The 18784-nt window shown below is 30.1% G+C and overlaps 1 protein-coding gene across 2 annotated transcripts in view; it reads right to left on the bottom strand.

Moving 5' to 3' along the window:
* Window positions 1–18784, bottom strand: part of LOC107456457 (neuropilin and tolloid-like protein 2) — a 330240-nt gene that overhangs the window by 75896 nt on the left and 235560 nt on the right. For both annotated transcript variants that reach the window (XM_043042842.2, XM_071180165.1), the window contains exons 5-6: window positions 7602–7763; window positions 182–436 (exon numbers count right to left, since the gene is read on the bottom strand). In XM_043042842.2, coding sequence (XP_042898776.1) covers window positions 182–436; window positions 7602–7763 — 417 coding nt within the window. The remainder of the gene's footprint in view (window positions 1–181; window positions 437–7601; window positions 7764–18784) is intronic.

The following is an 18784-nucleotide window of genomic DNA, read 5'->3' as shown; positions in this document are numbered from 1 at the left end:
TATTGAGAACTCATTAGAAACCTGGCAACTTTTCTCTTACAAAGATGGCACGTGATTGACCATTTTGGATTTGATAAGTGAATCAAGTACTTTTCGTATATAAAGTGTCACAAGAATCACATAGTTTAATTTGAAGGACAGGGGAAAAAAAAAAGCTAAAATTTGTAGAATTGTGTCGTACCTTCAATTTTAATGAACTCGTAGATGGCCTTAAAACCTTCGTATTCTATGCTGTCGTCGGAGGAGAATTTGAGCCATAGGAACCTGTCCTTCGATGTGAGCAGGGGCGGAAATTCGTGGCCACAGCACTTTTTGATGAGGGGGCTGTACCCGTGAGGTCCATTCCTTATTTCTAGCCAATCGTATTCGCACGTTGTTGATTCCTCCAGATGAAACGTTTCTCGAAAATCCAGCTGTATAACGTGACCGTGAGGAGCTGCAAAACATTTGAAACAATGAATAGATTAATTGAATTATCATGACTATCAAATAAAATTATCATGACTTTTTTTTTGTTCTATATAGGGGGAAGTGGGGCATCCTTGGACTGGAAGCACCTTTGAACACATCAAATTTTATCCTTGCAGTACCTTAAATTTTAACCTTGAAATTAAAAATGTTGTTCAGATATAAAAACGAGTGCGCAATTGTTAATCAAAAGTAGGGGTTCCTGCTGAACTGAGGTTCGTGGACCCCTTGGGATTTTTCTGTCCTAACTGGAGGATCCATAGTAAACCGTGAGAAAAAGTTATCGCTTCCAAGTATAATAGTAAAATGAAAAAATAAACTTAATATTAAAAAGGACCCGAAACAAAAATAATGGCAAAAATAATTGAGACAAGTGACCAAGCTGGCAGAATATAGCACTTCCATTTTGCAAGAGAAGAAGTATCACAATTTTTTTCCCAGTCTATGTTGAAAACAAAATTAAATAAAGAAACTATTTAGATGCTGAACCTAACATCTCTCTCCAATAATCAAATCTTAAACATATTATTTTATATTCTTACCGTCATTGAACAGCCGACCCGTTTTCTGGGTTTACGACAACCAATGTTCAACTCTACATCTTTGTAGTTTTGAACCCAATTCAGAAGGAAACTTCTGGTCAGGTATTGTGAAAAATTTGCTTTCATGGAGGACTTAATAACGGAACTACCCGGTATTTGCGTTACATGGAGAGGAAAACATCAAAAACCTTCCATGGTCAGCTTGGCAACTTGGGCATACTCTAATCCGTGATCTGAGGATATTTTTGCGTTAGAGCTGTGGTCGATGCTAGCTGGGTGCGGAATTTGTCTCGATCAGACATCACTGGGATTCGAACCCGGTTCACATCGTTGGAAGGTGTGCTCTCTTTCCCCTGAGCTACCTCTGTTCTAAACATATTATTTCAAAATTTTGCTAATTAAAACAGCCTTTCATTAATTCAGTTGACTTGATATTCAATTTATAATATTTGAATTTTCGCTTTATTACCTATTCGTTTAAATTTGACTTTTATATTTCGGATTTCGTAAATAGAGTATGTCAACTACCTACCTTATATTTATTTATTATACGTTTCCTTCATTTATTTAGGAATGGGATGGTTAGTTTATTAAATATAAAATAATCAGCAATTGCAAGTGTCTAAGCATATCATATGACATGGACCCGTATTATTACCAGTGAAAGGAGTCCGAAAAGTTTGAGAAGTCGTGATCTAAAGCATTAAATCAAATTCAACAAATTTCTTGAAAGCTGAAATCTACGCAAAGTAATCTTTATTTTTAACTTTTGAATCGAAGCTTATGAAATAAAGTTGCAGCGTACAATTGAACTTAATTGTTTGAATTCCTTGATAAATATTTAAATCTCCAGTTTTTAATCAATATGCTCATTTTTTGAAATAACCACCTATAGTGTTGTCCTTTTTAAAATTAAAATATATGTGATGAGACACATTTGAATAAAAAAGCTAGGACACTTTTGAACATACAAAAAATGAATGCCAAGTAAATGCAGATTGCGATTAAATATAATTAATTATGAAATTTTCCCATATCTAGTCAATGAATTAAAAAAAATATCATTAACTAATTCTTGAATCACTTTATTTGCGCATTGTTATTATTATTGTTATTGTTTTTAAAAATTAAAACTTTGTATTTTAAGCTTCAAATTGAACAAAAAAAAATGTAAAAAGATAGCATAAACTCTGTTGAAATATGTTTCTGCAAATATTTATATGGCAAATAAAGCAAAGACAGAATGTTTTAAACATTTTTGAAACAGAAAGAAAAAGACTAAAACACAGAAGCAGCAGTATTTCACAAAGTATCTTTCAGATACACAACTGGTATATGAATAAGTTCTTAAGATGCCCATATGGAGAGATTAAATTTACGTAATTGTAATTCGGGGTAAAAAAAAAGCACAAAATAAGGAGAATGATAACAATAGCAAAGTAGTTATTCTTAAAGGCCAAATTTTTGCCAATTGAATAATTTTTTTGAATAGTAAACTAGTTTAAATATGATTATTATTTATATAATTTAACTGTTCAATTTATGATATAATCTCGCTTAGTACTTTTCGCTTTTTTTCTCAGTAGGTTCAGAACTCGTGCTTGATAAAATTAAATTGAAGAAGATTTCATTTTTTTTTAATTTCAACGATAGCTGTATATTATAGTATATTATATACAGCTGTCGTTCTATCAGCTATATATATAGCTATATTTTATTTCGACGATATTGTTTATTAGCTTATAGCTCTCAATGAAAAAGGATTATTACATGTTTTAATATAAATTATTTTATATTCGTTATGTCAAATTAACACAATAATCAACGTAACTCAAGGAACAAAGGCAGACTACGCCACTAAATTAGTATCTCGGAATTTATCTCAAACCATCTATTTATGTTGCTTATAGTTACGTCTTTAAAATGTACTTTCATCGAACTAAGAAACTAAAACAATGGTAAGTGAAATAAAAAATAAAATTATGTACTTATCTGCGAAATTAATGGAGAAATAGCACTAATTAGTTAAGAAGAGAAACAAAAATCGTCAATTATACTACAATGGTGGTCAAAATAAGGAGATGGAAAGCATTTTCGTACATTCATTCGCACATGCAGGATACCACACCGCTCCATGTGTTTGACAATGGTTCCGTGAATGCCCAGAGGTACAGACAGGAGGTCCTAGAGCTCTATGTGCGTCTTTTCAGGGGCGCTGTTGGCACTGAGTTCATTTTTATGTACGACAATGCGCGACCACATTGGGCTCTCATGGTTGATGAGTATCTGGAAAGCGAGGATATTTAACGAATGGATTGGCCTGCCAAATCCCCTGACCTGAATCCTATAGAACATGCTTGGGATGCTCTTGGGAGAGCTATTGCGATGCGCCAACCTCCCCGCAGAACCATTCTGGAGTTAAAAATTGCTCTAGTAGAAGAATGGGAGGGTCTTCCACAAGTCCTCTTTAACTCCCTTATTAACAGCATGCATACTCGTTGTGCATGCTGTCTATCTGTCAGGGGTCACCATACTGGAGGCAACTACTGTACAAGTCTCACTCTTACTGTCATCTTCTATCCTTAAGTTCAGACTACATTGGATTTATTGGCAATAGGTCTTGCCAGTGAATGGCACTTTCATTTTTGTTTTGCATACTTTATTATCATGGAATAAGCTATATCCATACCAAATTTCATTTATTTATATTCCGTATTTTTTGAGATATTTGGGAAAATTTTCTTCCATCTCTTAATTTTATCCACCTGCGTATTATTGATGAAAATGATTCTTGATTAATTTTGGAAATAGATACTAATTGCAATAAAAAAAACTACGTATTAAAAATCAAAATAAATGGAGAAACGTTATATTTTATTTAGGAGAGAACGTTTATTTAGGAGACGTTATTTAGTCTTATGTTTATTTAGGAGAAGCGTGGAAAATCGCCGTGTTTTTCTTGACGCTGATGATACTTAATCAATATTGGTAATAGGTACCAATTAAAATAAAAAAAATGAATTACGAACTAAATAGCAAAATTAATAAAGAAGTGGTACAAATTCGTTTAGGAGAATCGTAAAAAATCGCCCTAGTATTATTAACGCCAATAAGGCTTAATTAATATTGGTAAAAAGTACTAATTAAAATTAAAACATTAGCTGCGTCACAAGTAAATTACTGGAGAACAAGCTAAATACTCTACGCGCAAAATTAATGGAGAAAAAGTGCTGATTTCTTTTAAAGAAACATAAAAAGTCGCTATACTATTATTGACGTGAATGAAACTTAATTAATTTCGGTAATATGCACTACTACTATTAAGGCAATTGGTCTAGTTTTATTCGGTACCAAATATACTAATATAGGTACAATATATCATGTTTATTTGACACCAATTTAAACTGAATCAGTACTTGGAAGTTTTAATATAGATACTGTGGAAAGAGGTTCTTTAGGTCCCCTTAAAGGAGTAAGTACCGGATGAAGTCGCTTGATTGTGGTAAATTTTGACTATCAGCAACAGGAGTCGAGTAACAACATCATGTCAAATGATATCGAACATAGTTTATCTTTATTCTGGTGGAATGAACCACTAAAAATGCGTTTAACTTAATATAATAACGTAAAGCCCACCTTGAAAAAAAAATCCGGATCAAATTACGGTAAAAAGTCTTGACATTCTAGGTGCCAGTACTTTTCACTGTAAAATCCATTTTTATCGGAAGACGTTACGGAGCAAATATCTGATCTACCGTAATTTTAACAGTAATAATTACCGTAAAATTACTAAATTACTCTAATTAAATAAATATTACTATAAAAATTACGGCAGATTTTACGGTTAAATGGAATTTACGGATGATGAATCCAAAGTGCCAGTAATTTGTATTGCAATTTGATGCGGAATTTTTTACAGTGCACCAGGAAGGACAAAATATATAATAAATAAAAAATATCATTATTTAATGTTTATTCGTGGCGTCTGTATATGTCTTTTAGTATAGTGCATGATATTGTAGTGTTGTTCAGTTCTAATATATTGATTGTTTACTTTTTTCACCCCTTACGAGGAACGAGTATTCAGCTAGTGTTCAGTAAAAATTGTTTAGCAAATATTAATATTATTAACTAGTAAATATTTATTTATTTCTCTTCAGATGCCTGACCTTGTTCAAACTATAAGCCGTATTTAAACAAAAGTTTATCAAAGTTTTATGATGTCTTAGTTAAAAATTTCAATTTCAGTTTTACGTGTCAAAGAAATGCATGAGTATTTTCCTGAACTGTTCAATTTACATTACATAAATTTAAAATTTGAAAATTACCATTTTTACAATTTTTTTTCTTCAGAAATCGTTTATTTTCTATACATGAATTAATCTTGAATATCAGAATATAAATATTTTTTTTGGATGCAGGAGAATAATTTAAAATTCCACAGCTGCTATAAAAATATTTTTAATTAGAAAAAAAAATTAGGGATTCATATTAGCAATTTGACGCTGATGAGACACCATTGCCCCTTTTATATATTTTTTACCTGATGCTCTAAATACAAACAAAAACACATTTTGATGTTTTTTAATTATAAAAACACCCTAATAGTTAATAAAATTGAAATAAATTTTGCGCTAAAACATAAAATTTAAAAAAAGTTGCTTAATTTTGTTTATTTATTTCGAAATTTTATCGATAATTGATTTTGTACATTAAGGAAATTTCAATGGTGCATAACGTTGTCTCTTGGATTTAAATAACTGAAAGAAAATGCTAAGTTAAAGAATTATTGTTTCGAAGTGAGCCGTGTTTTAGAGATTTTACTTTCAACACAAAATTAGACATTGATGTATTATGTTGTATTTCATAACCATAAATTATTATATGTAATTTTTAAAATTATTTTAACCTAAATTAATACAAAATAGGGAAAAAAAACTATGAAATATATGTCTAATAAAATTTCTACGTCAAAGAGTTAGAGAGCTTTAATCTAAAAAATTTCAAGGGGCTAAAAAGTATATCAGAACTCAACAGTAGGATAACTGAATTTAAATGCTGAAACAAATTTAAGCGAATCATGATTAATTAATTTAATTAAAATGTCTGTATAATGTTGATAAAGATGAGGCTTTAATGAGGCTAAAGATTAAGGGATGTGAGTTCTAATTAAGAAAAATTAAACTAAAAAAATGTTTAATGTAGATAAAGATTGAGAGATGCGGGTTGCAATTAAGAAAAATAAATTGAAGAAAGTTTAATGTGGATAAAGATTAAGAGATGCTGATTTTAATTAAGAAAAATTAAATTTTGAAAAAAATGTGCAATGTTGATAAAAATTAAGAGATGCGGATTTTAATTAAGGAAAAGAAAATTGAAATGTTTAATGCTAATAAAGATTAAGAAATGCAGTTGTAATTTGGCAAGCTACTCACTAAGAAAATTCTGACTGAAAATTTCTTACTGAGCAGCTTGCTGAGATAATTTTGATTCATCGATAAATAGCAAACTATCGACATTATAATAACAAATTTGTTGAGCATAATTAATTTAAAATTAGCTTTATTTGAATATTAAAACTTTTTGTGACTAATTTATACGTTTATCATAAACTTTTTTCTAAGTTGTGTATATTTGTAGCAGAATTTAATCACAGACTTAACATAAAAAGAATGTAGCAAAGAGTGTTTAGGTAACTTCGCAGAATAGCATATATTTTTAGAAACTGATTCATTTGGAAAAACCAAATTAATGCCAATTTGAAACTTAAATTTTATGTTTATAATAAAAAATTGACTTTTTTAATTCCTATGTAATTTTAATTCTGTAATAAATTGTCTTAATTCTGTAAGTTTAATTGTATGTAATATTACTCATTATGGTTCTGATCATCAGTGACGGCTTTCACCCTACACGGCTTCAGATTGATAGAAATACCATAAACAAGTATTACCTTCAGTGCCAAGTCAATGATTATTTGAGTGACTTCGCAGAATTGCACTTATTCTTAGAAACTGATTCATTTAGAAAAATCAAATTAATGTCAATTTAAAACTTAAATTTTATGTTTATAATAAAATTTTGACTTTTTAAATTCCTATGTAATTTTAATTCCGGTGAATATATATGTTACTCATTATGGTTCTGATCATCAGTGACGGCTTACAACCACTCAGCTTCCGATTGATAGGTATTGTAACGTATCAAGCTATATCTAGCTTGTTTTATTAAAAAAACATTTATTTCACACCCCGACAAATGCAGAGACGGCATTAAATTACCGTAATGGGTTAATAAGAATTTTTCAATAAAATATAGAAAATACCGTAACGGGTTAGAATAAACTTCAAATTCAAAAACCCACGGTATTGTGCTCAATTTTGATCCCTTTGTCACAATCATATCGTTACTCACGAAATTAAGTAGCCTTAGCTTCTATGAACGTGAACCATGACGTGGGAAGAATTTATTTTGAATATATTTGCAGTTGTATATTTAGCTTATGTCCTTTTTTGTTTCTCCTTTATAAATTAAGATCTTAGATACAGTTTGAAATGAATTTATGTATATAGTTTAATGAGTGTTATTTACCTTTTAATTGTAGTTCACACCTTGTGTTGTTGGGATAATTATTAGGAAAATTTGGAGAATAAAACTCGTGTTTTTCTGGATTTCCGTCCGTGAAATTAAAACAAATTTTTTCTTGTTCTAATTTAGTAAGGTCTCCACCATGGAAGCCTTCAACATCTTTACCTGAAAAAAAATAGTAACATGGCTTTAGGAATTCAGTTTATCAAGATTAAACAGATTCCTATAAAATAAAATATTATGAAAGGAAGAAAATAAAAGACTTAACAAAATCATGAAGACTTTTTCTCTTTGAGACTGTATTTTCATATAATTGCAATTAATATTCTGTAATCATGTTTAATACTACACTACATCAGATAGAAAAAAATTCCATTTTATTCCAGGAAGATTTTAAAAAACAGTGATAAAATACAATTTAACATATTTAACAATTTAACTTACAATTTAACTCAATAGACTAAGGTAAACAATTTAACTAAGGTAAACAACGTTAAAGAGCACAAAAATATTATTAAAAGCAGAGAGCTGCTTCGGATGCTCAAAGGGCAACCTTCATCAGTGCAACAGAGTTTAGCACAAAGTGCAGTTTCAGTGCAGTTTTTAGCACAAAGGTCGCCCACTTGTGTATTTCAACACTAGACATTTGGCATTGAGAAAAGGGGATTCAAGGGTAAAAATTGGATACTGCCGTATATATATATATATATGTATATATTTTTTGTTTTGCTATGTGCTATATATGTAATTCACAGACTCCCTAGAGAAGATGAGATTTTGTTTAATAATCAATGCTTTAAAATTGTAAGTTTCATTGCGTCGTTTTTGTTGGATTAAAACATTAATGTGGTAAAATTATGTATTTATTATTGAATATGTTAATCTGTGGCATTATTAAAGCTGAAAATTATTTCTACCAATTAAAATTTAAGTAAAAAATTTCTGAATTTAAATAAGAAACCTACATTTATAAGCCAACGATTCATTAAACAAATAGCTGCATAACTAAAATACTGGCTTAGGTATTCCAGCTGAAAAAAAATATTTTAACTAGACTATATTGTAAAGAATGATCATGCAAAACTTGGCTAGAACATCAAATAAAATAAATCTGTTGGTAGAGCGTGGCTTTCACGTGGTTTACCCCATTTCAAAAATTACATTTAAAGAAATTCTTGTACAGTGCGTCTAAAAAAAAAAGAAAAAAAAATTGGACCATTTTAAGTTACTTTTGGTCTAATGATCGGATCTTCCCGCTCTAGGACTCATTCATAATGATTCGAGGGGGTGATCTCAAATATACTAATTAATCAGCGCAAACGATATTTTAAGTTACGAAATCAGGCACAAAAGCGTACTTTCTCTGAATAAACATACCATTTTTTTTCAATGGATTCAGATTTTTGACTCCCCAAATATAGGGAGTAGCCGCAATCTGAGAAATATAGTTCCCATAGTTTGATCAGGAAAGCGGTTCAAAGTTAATTTTGCATTTTGTGTTCTTCGCCATATCTCGAGAACTTTTTATGCGAATTAAAATTTTTTTGCATAAAATTCGTTTATCCAAAAATAATTCCACGTGATAAAAGAAATGTTAGTAAATATTTATTACTTTTTATAATTTTATTTAATAATAGTCGAAAAAATTTTGAATTGAAAGGTATGCAACTGTTTACACATCATTTTAAAGATTGTAAATTTACGTGGCAAAACCCAAACTTTGAGTAAAATTGGTTGGATAGCTTCTTAGTAATCGAATTTTAAAAAAAAGCTGTAAATTTTACAAGACAGCTTCAGATAATTTGAAAGCTACTCAATCAAATTTTAATAAATTTTATGAAATGATACATTGTTGCCACTTTTAAAACCATTCAGAAATTTAAATTTTCTTAATTTTGTAAGAATTTAAACAATTTCGTTCAGTTTATGCATAGGAATTCTAAATAATTTTTTTATTTTTTTTATGGAGCAATGTCTTGTCAAAACAGTTATCCAATATTTTATTGTTCTGCTAATCTCAATGCTTCTGATTGAATTTTCCTCCACTACCTCTTTGAATACAAAACGCGAATCAACAGGAAAAGAGAACTTAGCTAAGCTGTCACGAGGAGCCCTTCTTTCACAGTCAAAATCGCTGAAGAGAGGGAGCACGTGACAGAGGGGGTTCTGATGTTTGGGACAAAGAGAGACATGGAAATACAGCAGTAGGCTTACTGTATTTTGTGGCTTAGACATTAGTGACTTCACTCGTAATTACGCCTCATTTTCAACGAGTGCATTTTCTGAACGTATAAAAAGAAAAAAAAACTATTTGCCATCAAATTAACATGATATTATAGTAGAAATAGCCTTTTAGGTACCTTATTAATGATTTTCAATTGTCAAAATGATCAATTTGAAGAATAGGTTACTTCCCTAATATTAATTTTTTTAAATTTTATTTTGAATAATCTATCTAAAAAAGAATATTCAAAACTTTTTAAAATATTCTTTTAAATAGTTTAACAATTTTAAAAAACTTATACTCGCTGGATTGTGAGCAAAAATATTCGGAAAGTTTTTTTTTTTACTCCAACTCACACAGTAAAAAAGCAGCTAGATGATAGTTATAAGGTTAATTTTGTAGATTAAGTTTTAAAATTGTTCAAGTTGAAATTTATTTTTTATGTTTTACTTTTTGCAAAAATTCATGAAATTTATTGTCATTACTAGAACGATAAAAGTACGTAGGGCGTGAAAGAAACTGTTTCTTGTATTTTTATAATAAATGTAGCAATTGGGCATTTGCAACTCGAGAAGAAGACGATCAAAGGTACACAGTCACGTGACCTATGACCTCTGCGCCAGTTGATCGAAGCAAGATGGCGTGTTAAAGTAGACCTAAAATTCTCCACGTATTTAAAAATATTAATTAATGTGAAGTTAATTAAATACAACGCCGTACCACACACAGAATTCGTTAAAATACAAATTTTATCGTCTTCATCTTTTATGTAATTTAGATTCATTATTTGTTCAGGTATTTTATTGTAACCGTGTTTTGTTTTGTGCATTTGGCAACGTCGATGTATAATTAGTTTGTGCATGTACTTCGGGCCTATATTTGAGTTAAATAAGAAATATATAGTGAAAGAATCTTTGTGAAACAGCATATAATGTGTCACTTAAGATAATTGATACTCGGGGTAGGCTTACTCGAAATAAAATGGAAAGAGCAGTTGCTAACTTAAACAAATGCCAGGTTTCAATGGCCAATCAGGATCGAGAAACCCACCTACGTTTCTTGCAGACATCCCATTGAAAATATATAACCAATCCCTTTGTAATAAAATTATTTTTAAACAGGAAATGAATATAAAAGGAAAGGAAATTTTGCACATTAAGATTTGACTCATTTTATGTGTAATTTATAGTTTAAAAAACCGTACCTGTATTAAAATTTTGTTTTACAGTAGAATCCCAGTAATTTATATTAAAGAGAGTTTTTTACATAATTTCTCCCCCCCCCCCCCANCCCCCCCCCCCCCCAAGCATTGCGTCTTGTTATTTTAACACGATTGTAAAAGGGAATTCCCCTAATTAAGATAAAGTTATTAACATTTTATTTATATTTATCAACTTAGCATCAAAACCAGATTAAAGTTTAAAGTGTAATACTTCAAAGTACTTTAAAGAGGTGGCATCACTTAGCTGAATTCGTATACCAGCAATGACAAAATTGAAATGAACCTTGACTGTTCATGGGGTACTTGCAAGCGACATAGTGTGGGTATCTCGATTCTGATTGGTTGTTGAAATGTTTCATTTGTTTATGTTAGCAACTATTCTTTCCATTCTATTTCGAGTAAGCCGATCGCATCTAGTATCTGTTCTCTTAAGCCACACGTTCTATATTCTTTCACAAAGATTCTTTAACTATATATTTTTTACTTGAGAGGTACAGACACAAAGACAGATACGAAGCTACGTAGAACATAAATAAACAAATTACGTATCGAAGTTGCGAGGTACGTAAAACAAAAATATATCACGGTTACAATAAATTATGTGAACAAATAATAAATCTAAGTTAAGTAAAAGACATAGACGAGAAAGAATTGCATTTCAACAAATTACATGTGTGAAATTAATTAAGGGCGCTGCCCTTAATTAACTTCAGACTAATTAACATTCTAACTTATGTCGATAAACTTAGCTCAACTTTAACGCGCCATTTTGCTTATAAACGATCAGCTGACTCTGACGTCATACGTACAAGTATTCGTGATCTTCTTCTTCTTGAAGTGCAAGTACCCAGTTAAGATACATTTTGCATTTTAAATTTGTTCAATTTTATTATTCCAAAAAGAATATTTTTTAAATTAGAAAAGTTTTTTTTAAGTTTTTTTTGTCTCTCTTAAAAGGAAAATTCACTTAGTATATTAAATTAAACATTTGAAAGGTTTTTTTGCCTTACATGAAAATCACCCGTTTTAATGCATGAAACAAAATATTAATTTAATTGTTGAAGTAAGGATATGAAAGCCAGATGATAATTAGAAAAATGAGTGTGTGTGTGTGTGATCAGAACGATTTATTTTATAAAGTATTAAATCTTTTTCTTTTGTGGTACTATTCAATAGAATGACTTGTCGCTTTCTTATAAATAGTTTTTCACATGGATTGCTCTTAACGTATAGTTTCAGAATTCTGGTAAAAAAAATAAATAGTATCAAATTTATATTAAAGCAAAAAAAAAAACCTCTCTAAACAAATACGCTTATTTATTATTGAGAAAAGCGGAATGAAAAATATCAAGATCAGTTTGATTGCTTTGAGGAGCCAAGAGGTCTTTCTACACTATTTACTGTTACCTCTAGTGTTTTGTTTCTGTCTTATCTGCTTCCTTCAGCAATAAAACATGTTTTGCTGTTTTCCAACTCTGATTTTGTAACAATGATTTGTTAGATTTCCGACTGCATTTTTTTCTTTTTTCCAGCTTAAATTACTTTGCTACTCAAACAGCACATATTTTTGTTTAATAACATAAAAAAATTGAAATTGAGTAAAAATCTTGCCTTTTTAAAAACCCATACTTAAACTAAGAAATAATTATTTGTTTTTTCGAAAGATTTTTGAAAAAAGAATTGAGCTGGTTTCCAAATAAAACTCTTCAGTTGTGGTGCTACATTTTTATAGAAAGTATATCATCAACTTAATAAACACCAGACGTTATTGTTTTTTTAAAATCCCTTCATTAAAAAGTGCTTCTTACAAAAACAAAAACTATCACATTAAAACTAAGTATCACACATTTCTCGATGAACAATTTCAATAAAAACAATTCTGTCCATCATCTAAATTAACGCCTCATTAGACACGAAACCACAAGAGGCAGGTCTTCTTTCCGAAATTTAGAAACAACTCTCAACAGAATAACCAAGTGGAGTAAATAATAAAAAAGAGTGAAATTAATTCGGAGGGTGTCTCTTGTCTTTGGAGAGCCATGATGCACTAATAGAGATTGAGTACTGGGATTATTATTTGTAATTTAGAAGCTATTTTCAATCTTTTTTTTCAGACTCTGAGAAAAAGAAATAAAGAATAGAGTTCGTTAACCACTATGTCGATTATATTGAGTGATTTTCCTGGTATTCTTCTTTCTTAGTTAAGACAGTAATTTAGGCAAATACTAAATGTGTCTGTGAACAATTATTTTTCCTCCCTGCTTAAATTGGTTTAGTTATATTAGTTCTTATCGAATATTTAGAGGAAGCAGTTTTCGCCGAATATTAAGTTTTATTTAAAAGAAAAATTGTTTATTTGCACTTTGTAAGGCATTTAAATGTCTTAACAAATTTAGTAATTTGTAAATGTTATGTAATTTGTAAATGTTATGTAATTTGTAAATGTTATGTAATTTGTAAATGTTAATCCATCAATGGAGTGATGGTAAGGACACGGTTCCCAGTCGAACACCGAAGTCAAGCATTACTGGCTGCGGTCAGTAAGCGGGCGGGTGATCACTTTGATCAGCCTTCGTAGTGACCGAGGGTGTGCTACCGCACCTCGGTCAACTATTCTATCGTTCTCGTTAAACTGTTCTATCGTAAAGTGCTCAACTTCGCACGCTGGTTGTCGGGCTACCAAAGCAGGGGAGCAATGTCCTCTGAAGAGGATCAATGGCATGTCTTTGGATCATCCTCAGGTATGTTTCAGAGACCGTCGCAAATAGCGACGTCAATAAAAGTACCTAAAATACCTGTAAATGTTATGATAACATTTTTAAACTTTCGATGAACTTCTTTGATTGGACTTAATATAAATATATCTAGAAATACAATAAATAATAAAAACAACAACAACAACAAACAAGCTTGGAATTTTCAATCCCTGATTCTATGCTGATAAAGGGGTCTAACTAGTATTAGCGTAGACATTTTCGACTTCAAATGTCGACATTTTACAGAAACGTAATCAAAATGTATACGTTTTCTGATTTAAAGTTTGGACATTTTTTGCTGAATGTACCAAAATTTAGACGTTTTTCGACTTTGACTGTAGACATTTTCGCAACCGTATCAAAATCAACTTGCAATTTGTAATCCGATTGTATGCTCACTAAGAAGCCTTAACTAGAATTGTTTTAATCGAAACGTAGATGTTTTTCAATTTTAAATGACTACATATTTCTTTCTTTCTTTCTTTATAAAAAATTGGGCACCAGGGCCGCGCAGAAGGCCCATATCCCATATATCATGAAATAGTATAAAAGGTTAAAATAAAAGACAGTTTGAGTTCAGCAGTCTATGAGGTGGCTGTTACAGGGAGACAAGCACCTTGCTTGTATTACTGAAAGAAAATGAAAATAATAAGAGCAACTTGCTGTAATCTGTGGATGGCTGTAGTTTGATTGTCAACGTGAAGGTCAGGATTTCAGTATTGGTAAAGTGTTTGATGCTGTGGACTATTGGTACTTTGGATTATTGATGTAGACTATAGATGCTGGAATTGAAGACTATTATTTGTGCTGATAGTTGTGGTATGAGGTGTCGGAGGTGAAATGAGCGGCTATTGGTCTTAGTTTATCGTCTTTTTTATAGTTCTCGAAGTTAAAAATCTGATTGAAGTTGGCTGTGCTGCATTTTATGGCTTTGTCGTAGAAGTCTGCATTTAATTTGTGTATATATTCGGATAGAAACGGAATTTTGATATCTTTATGGATATTTGAATTACGTATGAACCATCTGGCGCGGGTGATCTTTCTGAGTAGTTTATTTTGACATTGGTTGAGCTTTTTCATTAGGTGTTCAGGTATAGTAGTCCAGGCAGGTGAAGCATATGAAAGTATAGGTCGGATCATGGAGGTGTATAGTAATTTTCCGGTTTTTAGTGAGACGTTTTGGTTATGTGATTTGTCGGCGTTTACGGATATTTTCCATTTTCTACACCAGTCTTCTATTTCATCAATTTGTTCTTGTAGATTTATTAGAGCTTAGTTTGGATTCCTGGATTTGATTATTATACCGGTATCATCTGCGTAGAAGGCTGTAATGCTAATGTAATCTGCTTTATTTATAGGGAAATCATAGGCGTAAAGTATGTATGAAATCGGTCCAAGTATGCTGCCCTAAGGTACTCCGGCTAGACTATATATTTCGAAAGTTTACCGAATCGTATACGTTACTCGACTAGAAATATTGAAAATTTTTCTTAAGCTGACAGAAATGCAGAAATTTTTTTTAAATTTTACATGCAGATATTTTTCGTAAGTGCTCGAAATATCAATATTTTTTATTTTCTGTAAACATAGTAAAATGTTGGAATTTTTTTATTATAGAATTTTTAATGCAGTACTCGAAATTTTCCAAACCAAACTCTTCACCTGTGGTGCTATATTTTTCAGCAAAGTATATCTTTAACTTAATAATCACTAGTCGTTTTTATCATTTTTTTAAAAAATCTCTTTATAAAAAGGTATTTTATACAAAAACAAAATCTAGCACATTAAAACTAAGTATCACATTTCTCGATGAACAGTGTTAGTAAAAACAATTCTGTCCACCAACTAAATTAACGCCTCATTAGACACGAAACCACAAGAGACAGGTCTTCTTTCCGAAATTTAGAAACAACACTCAAAAGAATAACCAACTGGAGTAAATAATAAAAAAAAGTGAAATTGATTCGGAGAGAGTCTGTTGTCTTTGGAGAGAGCCGTGATGCACTAATAGAGATTGAGTACAGGGATTATTATTTGTAATTTAGAAGCTATTTTCAGTCTTTTTTTTCTTCAGACTCTAAGAAATAAATAGAGAATAGAGTTCGTTAACCACTGTATTGAGTGATTTTCGCGATCTTCTTTCTTAGTTAAAACTGTAAGGCAAACATCAAATGCATTTGCGAATGGCAATTTTCCATTGCTGTTTGAATTGGTCTAGTTATATTAGTTTTTACAGAATATTTAGTTTCATTTAAGAGGAAAATTATTTGTTTTCACTTTACAAGGCATTTAAATGTCTTCGCAAATTTAGTTAATGTAATTTGTATACGTTATGATTAAATTTCAAAACTTCCCATAAGCTACTTTGATTGGACTTAATAGAATATGACTTTAAAAAATTTATGCACACTAAAAAAAAAAAAACTTGAAATTTCTAATTAGATTGTATGTTGATAAATGATTCTAACTAGTATTGGAGTAGACATTTTTTACTTTAATTTTTGTCATTTTTTGAAAGCTTACCAAATGCATTTGTTTTTAAACTATAGGGGAGAGAGGGGCACATGTGAACGAATTTTTTTATTTCTGCATTTTTCAAAAAATATCATCCATTTCTCACAGTAAAGAAGTCCATATGTTTAAATAGTCTTTTCTTTGTCTTATGGAATTTTTTGAGATTTTTCAATAAAATATTTCCTTACTTTATGATATTTTAGAAAAATGACTTCAATTGTTCACATGTGCCCCTATTGGGGGCACATGTGAACATGCCTGGGGCACATATGAACAAGATTAAAAACACAAAGCAATCATCATATTTCAACGAAAAAAATCTTTAATATAACAGATATAGATACGCATTATACTGAAAGGGTTGTAGCTTACTGTGTGAATTTAAATTGTGCAACAGTACTGTCAATAAGAAAATAATTTTTCAGCTGTACAATAATTTTTCCGCTGTTGGGTTTTTCGCAACTTCATGTTCCTCAGAAGTTGTAATGGGCCTTTTTCTTTCTTCTCTAATACTCTTTCATGCTTTTTTTTCATTTTCTCTATCTTTTCATTTGTAGCTTTAGCAATTCTATATTTCTCAAGTGTATCAGTTAGAATGCGCGATGCGCGATCGACCATTTAATAAAAAATAAAAAGAATTTAAAAAAATTAATAAATTAATTATGGAAAATTAAATAATAATAATTTTAAATGCATACATATTTCTTAAACTTAAAATATCATGAAGATAATAATCTTAATACTATGTAGGGGCACATGTGAACTGTTCACATCTGCCTCAGATGGTTTATTCACAAGTGCCCCATCATCCTTCTTAAACCTAATTTGAAAAATAAAAATTTTTTAATTGAGTAAAAAAATTTTTTTTTTCATAAACTTACTTGAATGTTCATATAATGATTTGCAATAGTTAATTTTAGTTTATTAGTTGATTCATACTATGCTTTCACTTGAAGAAGCGAGTGATTATATTATATACAACACCAGCTGATACAAAGAAATTGTCAGAATAGAACAACAAAATGTCTCATTGTTCTGAAAGTTTTGCTGAGAGGTAGGACTAGTACTGCCTTCAATTGAAAATTTTTCAAGATTTTTTATTTCGAATCATATTAGTAAAACATACCATGTTCACATTTGCCCCCTGTTCACATGTGCCCCCCTCTCCCCTAAGTGCCAGGATTTTTCGTAAGCGTCGCAAAATGTAGACATTTTTCGTAAGTGTACTGGAAGAAAAAGAAGAAAAAATTTGACATTTTTAATTCGATTGTATGCTGATTAAAGTATGAAACTAGAATTCGCCTAAATGAATTGTAAACGTTTTTCGAATTTAGACGTTGACATTTTTCGAAAATGTACCGAAATGTACTCGTTTTTCGACTTTAAATATCAACATTTTTCGTAAGCTTACCGAAATGCACACATTTTCGCAAGCGTTTCGAAATATCGATATTTTTTTCCCTTAAATGTAGACATTTTTCTTTACAAATATACCAAATTTGCATTGTTCTATTATAGAATTTTTAATGCAGTACTACAATTATTTCTTAGTATATTAAGAGATAATAGGGTTTTTATACATAAACTAAAACATTTATGAGACAATTTTTTCATAAAGCATTTTTGTTTTTTCTTAAAACGTATTACACAAATTAATTTTATAATTAATATAGGCACTTTTTTAAATGTTTTCTTAAAATCTCAGTTTCATGGTGGGGCGTATTATATCAACACGTTAGACAAAATCAAAATTCGATGTTGAACTAACGCAGTTATATCTATTTTAGAAGTTAGGCAAAAGAACTGTTACTAAAAATAAATTTTCATATATTGCTAAAGAAAGAATTTTTAAATTAAATTTTTCCATTCGAATAGCAATGATTTTAATAGCGTTCAAAACTTCGCTTATTTTTCAAATTATATTTTTAAATCAGATAAACTTAGTCTTTTTTTCTGATGCAGAATTTGTTGACAAAATGGGACTTACATTTTACAAAACATTTGAAAAATAATACTTTTAATTATAAATTAAGCATTTATTTTTGTCTGAATAACACTAAATGTTTCAGAAAAAATATAAAGCTTACCTATTTTTTAAGTACTGAAAGAAAATGGGAGTGCATTAAAAAGTTCGCATGATTTTGAAAAATTTCTGCGTTATGATAAGCCTACTGCTTTGCTAAAATAAGCTGGATCCCATAATGTAAAATATTTTATTGATCCAAAAATATCATAAATATGAATAGGATATTACTTTAATCATGAACCCTCATATACTTTTCAAAAACAAATGTACAAATGTATATACAGTACAGAACCCGTTATCCGAAAATCAGAAAACCGGAAAACCAAAAAACCGGAGCGAAATTCGATAAATTTCTCGCCATTTAAAAAGAAAATTTTTTTTTTCCTCATAAGATTTTACGATTTTTCTTTCTTTTTTTAAAGATGTTTACCTTACCATAATTTT

This window comes from Parasteatoda tepidariorum, chromosome 4 (genome assembly GCF_043381705.1).
Source record: "Parasteatoda tepidariorum isolate YZ-2023 chromosome 4, CAS_Ptep_4.0, whole genome shotgun sequence".
NCBI lineage: Eukaryota > Metazoa > Arthropoda > Arachnida > Araneae > Theridiidae > Parasteatoda > Parasteatoda tepidariorum.
The sequence above is the reverse complement of the archived record's forward strand: the minus strand, read 5'-3'. Positions and strand labels throughout refer to the sequence as shown.